The sequence below is a fragment of the Lasioglossum baleicum genome, chromosome 18 (assembly GCF_051020765.1).
Source record: "Lasioglossum baleicum chromosome 18, iyLasBale1, whole genome shotgun sequence".
NCBI classification, from domain to species: domain Eukaryota; kingdom Metazoa; phylum Arthropoda; class Insecta; order Hymenoptera; family Halictidae; genus Lasioglossum; species Lasioglossum baleicum.
In genome coordinates this window covers 7,402,830-7,416,036 of record NC_134946.1, presented here as the reverse complement: position 1 = coordinate 7,416,036, position 13,207 = coordinate 7,402,830, and the positions used below count along the sequence as shown (strand labels likewise).

The 13,207-nt window shown below is 37.9% G+C and overlaps 2 protein-coding genes across 7 annotated transcripts in view; one reads left to right on the top strand and one right to left on the bottom strand.

Moving 5' to 3' along the window:
* Positions 1-8: 8 nt before the first annotated feature.
* On the bottom strand, positions 9-8,903 carry Septin4 (septin 4). 3 transcript variants are annotated; one of them, XM_076442856.1, is made up of 9 exons: positions 8,512-8,903; positions 8,184-8,356; positions 8,021-8,113; positions 7,125-7,290; positions 6,315-6,465; positions 5,159-5,324; positions 4,570-4,738; positions 3,387-3,468; positions 9-1,703 (listed from the first exon to the last, which is right to left on the bottom strand). In XM_076442856.1, the coding sequence occupies exons 2-9, from the start codon at positions 8,278-8,280 to the stop codon at positions 1,542-1,544; spliced, it is 1,086 nt and encodes a 361-aa protein (XP_076298971.1). In that variant the 5' UTR covers positions 8,281-8,356; positions 8,512-8,903; the 3' UTR covers positions 9-1,541. The 3 variants fall into 3 exon arrangements, with proteins under 3 accessions (XP_076298971.1, XP_076298969.1, XP_076298970.1); XM_076442854.1 differs by having other exon boundaries at positions 8,184-8,360; positions 8,512-8,902; XM_076442855.1 differs by having other exon boundaries at positions 12-1,703; positions 4,582-4,738; positions 8,184-8,360; positions 8,512-8,900.
* LOC143218028 (uncharacterized) overlaps positions 8,351-13,207 on the top strand; it is an 85,436-nt gene continuing 80,579 nt past the window's right edge. For all 4 annotated transcript variants that reach the window (XM_076442905.1, XM_076442907.1, XM_076442906.1 and 1 more), the window contains exon 1: positions 8,351-11,346. The gene's annotated coding sequence lies outside the window, so the exon portion shown is untranslated. The remainder of the gene's footprint in view (positions 11,347-13,207) is intronic.

Here is a 13,207-nt window from a genome sequence, read left to right as displayed (position 1 = left end):
TCCTCAGTGGTACCCTTTTATTCTTGTCGCAATAACTCTGTCCGAATTTATTATATATATATAATACAGTTCATCGTTCGTGTGAGTGCGTGGTAGCGATATCAAATACTGTTCGAGATAAGGACATATTCATGCATATAAAAGTGGAAACGCCGCGTAAGTTCCGAGTATTAATACTGTGATGCAGGCATGGGTACGTATTGTCCTCAGGAGCAGCGAAACCACGCCTCTTAGAGCACTTTATTTGGAGGCAGGAGCAAGATCAAGCCCCTCTCTATGAACTCTGCATGGGCAGAGTGCCGAAACTACGCCCCTTAGAGCACTTTATACGTAGGTAGGAGCAAGTTCAAGCCCCTCAATGAACTCTACATGGGCAGAGTGCCGAAACTACGCCCCTTAGAGCACTTTATATGTAGGGAGGAGCAAGTTCAAGCTCCTCAAAGCACTCTGCCGAAACCACGCCCCTTAGAGCACTTTATACGTAGGGAGGAGCAAGTTCAAGTTCCTCATAGCACTCTGCACGGACAGAGTGCCGAAAGTACGTTGTTCGGAGTATTGTGTATATACTGGGAGAAATAGAACCAGACCCCTCAAAGCATTTTAAGAGGGAGGATTCGTAAAGCTACACCCATTTGAGCACTCTATTTGGAAGAAGCAGCAGAATCACGCCCATTATAGCACCCTGTACGGTCGGAGCAATGAAGCCACGTTCCTCAGAGCACTCGATATGGAGGGAGTAGCTAAACCGACGCCCCTCACAGCGTTCTACATAGACAGAGAGCAAGATAAATAATTTTGTAACCATCATTGTCGGATTTTGCAACTCTGACACGCTGTTCACTTCGTGGAATTGTCACTAGTGACAATTCAGGATGCTCCCAGGTAAAATTTCGTTGCCCCATGCCTGTTGTAATGCCTCAAAAATCATGAAAGTAATATATTACAGTATTACCATTACCGATCTATCCTTCCTACAACTTTCATCAGCGAATTGATAATTACGACCTATTTTTTTTTTTATAAAAATGAGATCAATATTGTTGAAAACATGTCTAGTTTGTTGTCCTAAATGTTTTACAAATATTTGACGAAAATAACAATTTTTAACCCTGCTGTTCTCCTCGCAACAAAATAAGATTTCAATTATGATAGTCAACATTATATATTCAATAAATAAATACTATATTTATATATATATATATGTATAATTAACAATATTTATAATAAAAATTCTATCAAATTTCCAAAATTTCCAGCATGAATTATGAAAAAATTTGTAAGATAAAAGAGAGAACAGTAAGGTTTTAAGTGTCGTATGGGAAACGTAATTTTTAAAGCATTACTGTACACCCTCACAGGTTGTGAGTTTTGCAGAAGCTCCTCGACTTCTCTTTACCGAACGCGCAGCTCATCGGTCTTGTGCGTATTCCTCTGATAAGGACCTGACATAGACCCGAATTGGGCCCGTTTATAGAAACGCTGCACACGAATTCTATGGTCTCGAGACAACCTATAAAACTTATAGGGGTGTTTGAGCGCATTCAAACGTCTATAATACTGTTGCGTTTCTTCTCGACATCGGTGGCATCCAGATCGTTCCCTAGACTGCCTACACGTCCTCTGAGACCGATACCGGGTCCAACTTGACCGTTCGCCTTCAGTTTCTCTTGCATTTGTGCCAAGATGTCCTGCATTCTTCGAATCTGCAAAACATATCGCAGATATATACTCTACCTCATATATTAATCCTACTCTTTTCTGCCACCGCCTTCGTTAGCATAGACAAATACAGAACATCCCCATTTTTAGCATGAAACAGAACTTATACCCATATCTAGCATGTTAAAGTTAAAAGTGGGTACAGTAAATCCTCTATAAACGCCAAAACCTCGGGGAGGTACGTTTGCATTTTTCGTAGACGGATACTATTTTTTTTATAGCTTCAAAGGCTGAACCGAACGTAGATAAAGACAGCGCGTGTAAAGAGAGACCGCGCGCGGCGGATGCGACTGCGGCTTTCCGCGTCTCTTTCTTTCCCATACTCTGTCCTTTCTTGCGCCCGAAACGTCCATAGTCAATTAAACCACTAAATACAGTTGAAATTAAATCGTGTTTGGTCTTATTCTAATCAGAAAAATGCCACAAATACACTCCTCAAAAGAATTAAGGGATCACTTGGGCGAACCTGGAAAATTGGTCCCACTTTACGTGATCATAACTCCGTAAAAAATTGCCGTATCGATATCGTTAAACAATGGTTTGGAAGCCTGAAACCTTCAGTTTCAAATCGATTTCTTGCAAAATTCTGAGGTGGTAGCCAAATTTTGAGACCAGATTTGAAATCAGCGTGAAAAAATCTACGGGAAATGATATATAGCATGTTCAAATTCAAACACAGCTGCCATAGGTAAAAAATTGTCGCAGCGAGTTCATGGGGTACTCAATCGAATCGGCAGAACCTCTGCTTCAATCTGACGTTCGGATCATGGTATTACGATCATTTCTCGCCGAGATACAGCGAGTTAAAGGAAAAATGGAAATTGTGCATTTTTTAAGGACATTTTCAGAAACACCTGGTATATCGAAATGTTAATGAAATTGAAAAAACAAAAGAAGTACCTTGAAGAGAAAGAAACGCTCTTTCTATTGCTTTTTTGCACAAGATTCTACGATAATTTTATCGCTTTCTGGAGCCAGTTAAAGTGAAAAAGCCCATATTTACTTCAATGTTGAATAACTCGAATAAAAAAAATCGCACATTATTCAGAAACCACACAATTTACACAGGAAAGATAGCCCTTCCAAATGATATTAACGCGATTTATCAAAAAAATTTGTTTCTCCCCGTGCGATGTTCCAAAGTTTCACAAAATTTTTGTTAACCGTCAATGTTGTCTTCATCTCGCTATAACTTTATAAAAAACCAACATAGCAACAATTTGAAACAGAGCGTCTGAAACTAGAGGTTTCAGGCTTTCAAACCATTGTTTAACGATATCGATACAGCAATTTTTGTCGAAGTTATTATCACGTAAAGTGGGAACAATTTTTCGGGTTCGCACAAGTGATCCCTTAATTCTTTTGAGGAGTGTAAGTGGTGGAAGTGTGGAAGTTTCATAAAAAAATAAGTAATAATTAAAAAGATTTTATATTGGTATGCGACTCTCCGCGTCGCATTAGTAGTGGTTCACACCGATATACCCGAGTCGAGATCAGATTACTACAGTGGAGGGGATATTTTTTTGCGTTTATCGTGTATGGCCTTTTTTCGTTTATAGAGGATTTACTGTATATGTTTCGTTCCATGCTAAAAGTGGGTATGATCTATCTCTGTCAACACTGACAAAACTGGAGACAGAAACTTGTAGTTCGGCTATAGTACTCACCTCTTGGTCCTTTTGCAATAGTAATCGGTCTGTGTCAGATATAGTATTTTCGAAATGGGGGCCCGAGTCTCTCTTCAATTTGCTGTGAATAGAATAAATGAAGTCAAGCTGATGATTTAACTACATTTTCAGTCTCCTCGGTTCACATTTATCAAGTACCAATAAGTAGTGCACTACTTTGACAATACTTTACCATCCAGTAAAAATGCAATTAGTGTACACGTTCTTTTAACTATATTCCCAATGCAACAATAATTCAAACGAGCACATTGAGTCTATAATAAAGTATCAGAAGATCAAAAATATTATTTTTTAAATTTTCTCGCTTCTTTTATTTTGTGCACTGGCCACTACTTTCGAATTAGCTCGCTGCATCTGTTCTTCATTACTACATTTGAATTTCCCCGCCTATGGAGTCATCGAATATGTTTTCCAATATTAGACAAAAATAACAAATATTATTAAACTCATTTAAATTCGCTTTCGATTTTTTAAACAAAGATTGCGTTTTACATTTGGTTATAATATATTAATGTTCGGTTTATTATTTCAGAAATTCGATGTTTAATTATAAACTGTACAAAACTTGCAACATTAAAAGATATCGGACTCAAAATTATTATTTCTTCCGAAATTCACATTAAAATGTTTAAATAAAACAGGTTTACAATACACAAATTTTTGTTTTTCTTGAAATGTCAAATTCAAAATTTTTCTTTTGAATTGCAAATACAAATTCTCATAAAAAATTTTTATTTTTTAATTAAAAAATTATTATATGATATATGTATAGTTATTTATTTTTCTTTGAATTAAAAATTCGTGTTTTTTAAATTGAATTTATTATTTAATTTAATGATGCTTTCGGCGCTACCGTTTCGATCAATTAATAAATCTAGCAATTTTGCAAAAAACTTTTGTGCTTTCCTAACGTTTCGGTTCAGTTTTGAACCTTTTTCAAAGGTTAAATTTAATGTTGCCATTTTTGTAAGTTATGATTTGTGGTCCGTCCAACAAGTCGAGTCAAAGGAAGCATGGTAGTACTTTGTTTATCTTCCCTGACTCGCCTGATTAGAGGCTGCAGGTGAAAGGGAAGATCGTTTGAAAGGGAGACAGAAATAGATAGATACGCACACATACATCTAGAGAAAAGTATACCTACTGAAATGCAATACTTATTTACATGCGTAAATACCTCCGTTCCCGAATCGCTTGCTGTGAAATTTGGGAAATGCATTGCGCCCGGAAATTCTCGTAATGCACGTCCTGTGTTACGTCTTTCAGATCCTGCATGTGCGTGGATATGAGCATTGTTCTGAGTTTCACGAAATCACTGTGCTTCGGGTTCTCCACTGTGGTCGTCCCAAAAGCAGAACGTAAGTCGATTTTTACAAAAATGATATTTTATGTTCAATTTAGTCAATCCACTTGTCAGACAACTCGAACTTATTTTTATTCAATCGAATACGTATTAAATTCGGTAGAAACGAATAGTTTAATTTAGTTTTTATATGTTCAAGAAATTATGAAATACAAAGTTTGATAAAACCACACAGTTCGATTTAATTTTTATAATATCATCAGAAAACTCTACTACATACAAGAATTAGTAAAAAATTGAAATTGATAAATTTTTTAAGAAAGTACATGTACTAAACAAAAAATACCTAGAGAGATTTATCTAATTCCATTTTCATTAAATCCCATAAGAAAATAACTTTGCACGAAATTGTTCAAAATAAGAGTTGTTAAATATAGGAAAGTATAGTTACCTTCTACCACTCCCCAAGGGTATTGTCGCCCTCTGACTTTCTTTCCAGCAACCTCTAGCACTGTGGAACTGCCAACAACAGCGAAAGGAACGCACGCCTTGAGTTCTTTATCCTGTTGCTTGAACTCCTCGTCCTCGTCGCTGTCACAGTCCGGAAACTGATATATCTACGTGCAAAGCATCGTCCTTTCGCGTTTCAGCTTTTGTTCTACCTCCCCCACTTTTTCAATCTTATCATCAATGTCATTAAAGAAAGAAAAACAAATGACTATTTATCGGCTCGTAGACGATCAAACACACTAATCAACCTTCCTATGCTTGTAAAATTATATTGATTCACTAGTCCAGTCAACGAAATGTTGTAGAGGGAAACGGAAGGAACACAATTTTTAACCTTTTTCGGTTTTCCGCTTATATCTCGGAAACTATGCGTCCTAGCGATAAGACCATTCCATACAAAATTAAAGGTGACAAAATGTGCCACAAGATTGATTCGATTCAGTTTTTCGCTATCTCGCATAGTTTCCGAGATATCCGCGCTCAAACTTCGGGGTGCAGGGGGCCATGTAGAAGGTTCCCTTTTTCGGTTTTCCGCTTATATCTCGGAAACTATGCGTCCTAGCGATAAGACCATTCCATACAAAATTAAAGCTGATAAAATGTGCCACAAGATTGATTCGATTCAGTTTTTCGCTATCTCGCATAGTTTCCGAGACATCCGCGCTCAAAGTTCACTAATTGTGCTGAAGAGTTAGCTAGTCAAATAAGGCAAGAAACGTGAGGCAAAAATTTCTTTTTCACAATTAGTGAACTTTGAGCGCGGATATCTCGGAAACTATGCGAGATAGCGAAAAACTGAATGATATCAATCTTATGGCACATTTTGTCTCAGCTTTAATTTTGTATGAAATGGTTTTATCGCTAGGACGCTTAGTTTCCGAGATATAAGCGGAAAACCGAAAAAGGGGACCTTCTACCTTTACCTCCTAACGAGTGCAAACAATGTCCCAAAGTTAAAAATTCTGTTCCTTCCATTTCCCTCTACACCCCCCTTATGAGCATTTATTGACTGGACTACACTGAATTCACTAAATCACCAGTTAGTTCATAGATCATTAAGAATGATTGATCAGCACGCTTGTAGCCTACAACACTACCTGAATGTCATTTTCCTCAATGTCAGCCAGGATCCGCTCTTTCAGCTTTTTCACCTCGTACGTTGTCAATGTGTCAGCTTTGGCGATCACTGGGACCACATTCACCTTGCGGTGTAACCTCCTCAACACCTCCAAATCCAGTTGCCTGAGTCTAGAAAAAGATGCACGACCAAAAGGAAGTAAATATGTTGCCAGTGACTACTACAGTTGTTTGTCAATATAAGACGACGATGCTTTCTTCGCAATACGAAAATCACTATCCCCTCTTCTTCTTTTGAAGTTAGTCGGCCACTTTATGGTCTGCCGGTCAACATTATGGGACCCATAAACTGTCTATCCACTTGGGAACTATATATCAAGCCGAATAGGTATCCTCTCATCTGTAGTACGTCCAAAGCCGTCCCCAACCATCGTCTTATATCGAAGTACATACTGTGATGAATCAACCCCTGCGTTAAGGTACGTGTCCATCTGAGAGTTTAAACTCGCGAGTTACTCTCGAGAGTCATCTGAGAGCTACACGCACGAAATTCAAACGGCCATATACTTACCTGAGAGGGCTTTCCGAGAGTTGACTGTCACGTCAATCTCCGAGAGCGAAAAATGAAGTACTCGCAAATGGACACATAAATTGAGAGTACTCTCGAGAGCAACTATCGACAGGAACTCTCAGATGGACACGTACCCTTAGAGTGTGGACTTTCGTGAATTGTGGAATTTGATTTGACAATAACGCAAGAAGATGAGATTCTACGTCAGCATACTGTGTCCTCCATCTAACGCAAGGTCTAGCTAGAAATTGAACCATACCCGTGACCATAGGGAGGAATGAAGTACAAACAACAGTGCACCCTGTTGTCCTGGATGTTCTTCCTGTTTAGACCACTCTCGTCAGTGAAGTATTGTCGGAACTGCTCGTCGATGTATGCCGAGCATGCTTTCCAGGTGTCTTCGCAATTTACTGCGTCACCGAACCCTATAATTTTTCATTTCATATTCACTAATTATTAAACTACCGGTCTCTATGCAAAATAATTGTTTGCACTAATTGCAAGGCACAGGGACCAAACATATTTCTATCTATTGTACACTCCTCAAAATAATTAAGGGTTCACTTGTGCGAACCCGAAAAATTGCTCGCACTTTACACGATCATAACTCCGTCAAAAATTGCCGTATCGATATCGTTAAACAATGGTTTGAAAGCCTGAAAGTTTCAGATGCTCTGTTTCAAATTGTTGCTATGTTGGTTTTTTACAAAGTTATAGCGTGATGAACACAACATTGACGGTTAACAAAAATTTTGTACAACTTTGGAACATCACACGGGGAGCAACTAATTTTTTTGATAAATCGCGTTAATATCATTTGGAAGTGCTGTCTTTCCTGTGTAAATTGTGTGGTTGTTGAGTATTGTGCGATCTTTTTTTTCGAGTTATTCAACATTGAAGTAAATATCGGCTTTTTAACTTTAACTGGCTCCAGAAAGCGAAAAAATTATCGTAAAATCTTGTGCAAAAAAGCAATAGAAAGAGCGTTTCTTTCTCTTCAAGGTACTTCTTTTGTTTTTTCAATTGATCCCTTAATTCTTTTGAGGAGTGTAGTTTCATGAAGTTGTAAAAGATGTGCTGCTCTCGGTCCACTTAAGAATAATGTCTTATATCGAAAGAAAATTGTAATCAACATGAAACACACTAAAGAGGTACCTGGAGTGTCAACGATAGTCAGACGCAGCCTGACACCACGTTCCTCTATGTCCATCGTCTTCTTCTCTATCGTTGTGGTCTTCTCAATGCGCTCTACAAACCATTACATACAAATCAAGGATCCCAGGATCCTTCCACCTAATTAGAAATATCATCCACTGACCTCCAGCTTCAAGAATGCGGCGGTCCTTATATAGATCCCCTAAAAAGAGGCTGTTTATCAGCGTAGACTTTCCAAGACCGCTCTCTCCCAGTACCATCAGGGTGAACTCGAACCCTCTTTTAACCGACTTTCTGTGCACCTGCTCCGGCAGGGTTGCGAATCCAATGTAGTCCCTATCTTTTGAGCAAATTAACATTGTTACAAACTTCCAACATCTTCTCTGTCAACTTTCCCCCACCTTCCTCACATAGATTTCTGCCCCCTTCGTTCAAATGACTCTTTAACCGGAGGAAAGATGAGAAATAGTAAGAAAATCATGCACACATACCACCGGACATGTTAGCCACGCGCGACGACACTTTGACAGTGTCGAAATAGCCAGCGGAGAGGGAATGTTGTTTGACAGAGCACAGCAGAACCTGAATGAAGGTAGTTTGCTACTGATTTGTGCGATCAGTGGACTGCTTTGCGCTGGCGCGACGCCGCCGACCGATCAATAGTCAGCGGCTCCATTGTCAGCGGGTTCGGTGTTCGATACTTGGACCCGGTTCGACCTATTGGGAGCTTTGCTTCTCTACCTTGTCTGTTACAAGCTGCTAATATCACTAGTTTTGGAAATTTCTGTGCTGAGATTCTTTGAAAATTATTGGAAGGATTAATGAGGGTAATAGACGAATGTTAGGGAAATTGAGGGATGCTGAGTCTTGGGGGAGGTTTGTTAGTTCTTGGGTTATTGACCCTACTTGCAAGTGGGACTGTGCAGGTGGCGTTCAGTTTGCACTTTAATTTTCTAACAGTTAATCAACTAGTATTAATGAAGTTGAATTTTTCTTTCGAATTGTATGCGGAATTGAATAGTAGAAGTATTGCGGATTAGTAGAAGTTTGAATGTTGGAGTGGATGGTTATCGGCGCAATGAGAGGGAGGACGCCGCGTGTATCAAGATTTCGAATTTCGCGCGCTACGGACGCTTGGGGTGGCAGGATTGTTTTTCGCCCGAAACTGGACCTTCACGTAAAAAATTCTTTTTAGATACTTAGATACTCTAATTCGTGTATTTTAGAATCCTTCCTGTATTCTTCCTATATTGTGAAAAACGCACTTATTTTGTAAAAGAGTTTCTACATATTGAAAATGTTTCGTTTTGCTCTTATCAATTATCTGTAGAAATTTTAAGATGCATGCTCTTGGTTATTGGCAACTGAGATATCTTCTTATTTTTGGTTTTTCATCAATGAAACTTTTACTATCGTATTCGACTCGTTTCTATAATTAAAATGGCTCCAAACACGATATTGTTACGATCAGAGTTGGGCAAAATGTAATTTCAATTACAATTACAATTACTTGCCAATTACTGTAATTTGAAATTGCAGAAATAAAATTACAATTACCTGTAATTTAAGGTTAAGCCAAAATTGTAATTGGTAATTGGTAATTGCAATTACCAATTACAATTACATGTAATTGAAGATGTAATTAAATACTCATGTAATTAATGACTGCCCAACTCTGGTTACGATCATAGTTACTTGTGTCATAAGTAGACTGCGGATGTTTATGCAAATGTATATTTTTATCAAAAATAGATAAAAAACTGGGACCTAAACAGAAATTTGTTTTGTCATTAGAGGATTTTAAAAATATAATTTTTATTTTACGTATTTTGCATATTGTATATGTTTTGCATAAGTGCATATTTCTTGCATAAATTTTGCATAAATATTCGACTATTTAATGCTACGCCAGAATAAATAAGATAGATGTGCCTAAAAGATTGAGCAGCTACGATCCACAATTAACAGAAACAAATTATGCAACTATTGCTCGATTTGTGAATTCAGCAATGAGAGTATTATGACCAAGTTGAGACGAAGATAAAGTACTATTGCTCGTCAGAGATGCAGTGACGTACATATATGTTGAAAGGTGGGAAGCATTTGAAAATATTTCCTCCAAATTTCTTGCACATAACTTGTTTGGTACATGGACTAAACCGAATTGCTGAGGAAGTGCGACTGCAATTCCCTTCCGTTAATAAATTAGTATCTACTGTTAAAAAAGTATTTTTAAAATAAATTACAAAATATGCCATTGCCACCAGAACCCGTAATAACAAGATGGGGAACCTGATTGGAAGCAGCGTTTTTTTATGCAACGCATTTAGAAGGAATAAAAGACGTCGTAGAATCGTTCGATGAAAAGGAGGCTTGGTCAATTAAATCGGCGAAAGAAGCATTGCGATGTAAGCATTTACAAACAAAATTTAACATTTATTCAGAGCAATTTCCAAATGTTACCTAAAGCCATGAAGAAATTGGAAACAATAGGATTACACCTGTAACGGAATCTATGTATAGATTTGGTAACTACGATTATAGAAAATTTAAAAATTATACCCGGTGATTATGGAGAAGGTTACACATAAAATGGAATCTGTATTAAAACGAGGTTCTGGCACATCATCGGGGTAAATTTAAATATGCCTCTGTAACATCATGTGATGTAGAACGCTCTTTCTCAGCGTATAAATTAATTTTTTAACAGACAAGAGGCATCAATTTACAATCAACACTATACATAGAAAAAGCTACTGTTGTATATTGTAATTTAAATTATAATCAATAAAACAATAAAATAATTACTATTTTACAGATCCGTACATGCATTCATATATTTAGCATACATCTTGCATATGTATATTTTGCATATTTCGAGATATTATAAATGCATAAAGATCCGCAGTCTAGTCATAAGGGTTTCAATTTCTAGCGTGAAAGAGGACGACGAACGGGGAAGAAAGAGAAGCTCGGCACTTCTTTCTTTTCCTATCGCTATCCTCTTCTACGATCGGCACATTACAAAGAATGTAGCACTTCTAGAACTGTCGCTCGGCAGACCCGACGATACGACAGTTACGGAGATACTAACAGCAGTTAGGGTACCGAGGCAGGAGACACTATCGGCGCGGTCGACGGCAAGGGCGGTCGCTGTTGGAACGCGGTCGACAGACGCGATTTCCGAGGAGGTTGCCGGGCTAGGACGTTCCTCGAGTTCCGGCGCCACGCCTCGAAGTCAACGTTCCCATGGAGCAGGTGCACGGGGAAGGGGCAAAACCCGGTGGCCCGAAGGTGGGCGAAGCCCGAATCGCCAGTCCCGACACGTGAGCATCGTTATTATAATACCTGGAACACGAGACGGACCCATCCGGCATGTGTACTACGTTTCTACGGGGCAACATGCCCGTCTGACATTCTTACGCTCCCGGACCCTGTTATGCGACGCTTTAACCATCGGCCGGACTTTAAATGACACGTATGACCACGTATTACAATAACAATAACACGTACACTATCGCTAGCGGATTTTATGCGTTCATGGCACCTACTATTAGAAAAATATACAGGCTGTCTCGAATTCAAATGGCAAAACTTCAGGAGCGTGTAGTAGACCGAAAAAACTAAGACAAAAAGTCTTTTAGAGATTTGCTCGTTTTTGCTTCATTTTGGAGAAAATCACAAAAAAAAAGAAACAAAACAAGTTTACATTTTTGTACTTATTTATTTACATTTTATCTACGTCATCATCTATTTAATGTAGATATTGTTCAAAATGTTGCCCCCTTGCAGCAATGCAAGCATTACATCTAGCACTGACTTGATAAACTGCAGCTAAACATTGCAAAGTTTACAGACGCTAACAGAAGCAGAAAGTTTATTCGGTGGCAATCAAGTCAAGAGAGCAATTAAGAGACCGAATCATAGATGCAGTGCACCAAATATCACCAGAACAATGTTTAGCTGCAATTTATCAAGTCAGTGCTAGATGTAATGCTTGCATTGCTGCAAGAGGGCAACATTTTTAACAATATCTGCATTAAATAGATGATGACGTAAATAAAATGTAGATACATAAGTACAAAAATGAACACTTGTTTTGTTTCTTTTTTTGCGATTTTCTCTAAAACGAAGCAAAAACGAGCAAATCTCTAAATACTTTTTGTCTTAGTTTTTCGGTCCACTACACGCTCCTGAAGTTTTGCCATTTAAATTCGGGACACCCTGTATAATCAGCACCAACAATTAAAAGTTACGCCAGTAAAATTCTGGTGTTTCTTCTTTGTTATAAATTAGTTAATAGAATTATCAATGAGAATGTACAGTACGGAGCAAAATTGAACCAAGAACCACAAGTTTTCTATAAATCATTATTTATTGCTGGGAATATAAAAGAATAACAAAACTTGTTCAAAAATTTCTTAAGTTACTTCTAACTATGATAAAAATAATTATAATGTTGATTTTTTGTTATTCTTCTATATTCCTAACAATAAGTAATGATTTAGACAAAACTTTTGGTTTTTGGTTCAGTTTTGCTCCTTACTGTATATCATTTTGTAGCCGGTTCTAAAATGAAAGAGAGGGGCCATGTACGACAGCAAAGGTCTAAGCATAGCTGAGTTCGAAAAAGTTACTATAATATATATATTTAATTTATAATATTATTTTATAATATTTTACCCAGGCCCCTTCAATAATATATGACCATAGCGCGACTTTCAGTACGAACGTAATAAAATAATGTAGTCAAGCAGATGCCGTAAGAGCTCTGTTGTTCATTCCGTTTATAAATAATGTATATGCGGCACTTCTTCACCGTTCGATGGCGGACCGAGGTCGATTGTGAAAGATCCTATCGAACGCAAAGGGAACACACTTACACAGAGCAGTATAAATACTCATGGTGATCGCGAACCTCGTCGATGAGGTTCGCGGTTCTCATTTAGAAAATTGACATAAAATCTCGCGCAAACATCTGAAATAAACGAAGAAGATCAAAGTGGAACAATCACATTCTGCATAAAATTGATTCTTATAATCTCTTCGAACTGCCCAAGTCGCCATATTGCTTTTTCGATTCGAAGATTGTTCACCTACTTTGTTAACATTAGGGGCAGTAAAAACATTTCTGAAAATCGTCCGGTAGTGCTCGTCTTCGTAAATAGACTGCAATTAGGTTCTTTT

Excerpts from the sequence above, each read along its gene's own strand:
- Septin4 (XM_076442854.1), bottom strand. Across the intron at positions 8,114-8,183 it reads CCGCATTCTTGAAGCTGGAG|AGCGCATTGAGAAGACCACA; the intron begins GTCAGTGGATGA and ends AATGGTTTGTAG. Across the intron at positions 1,704-3,386 it reads TATTGCAAAAGGACCAAGAG|ATTCGAAGAATGCAGGACAT; the intron begins GTGAGTACTATA and ends TATGTTTTGCAG.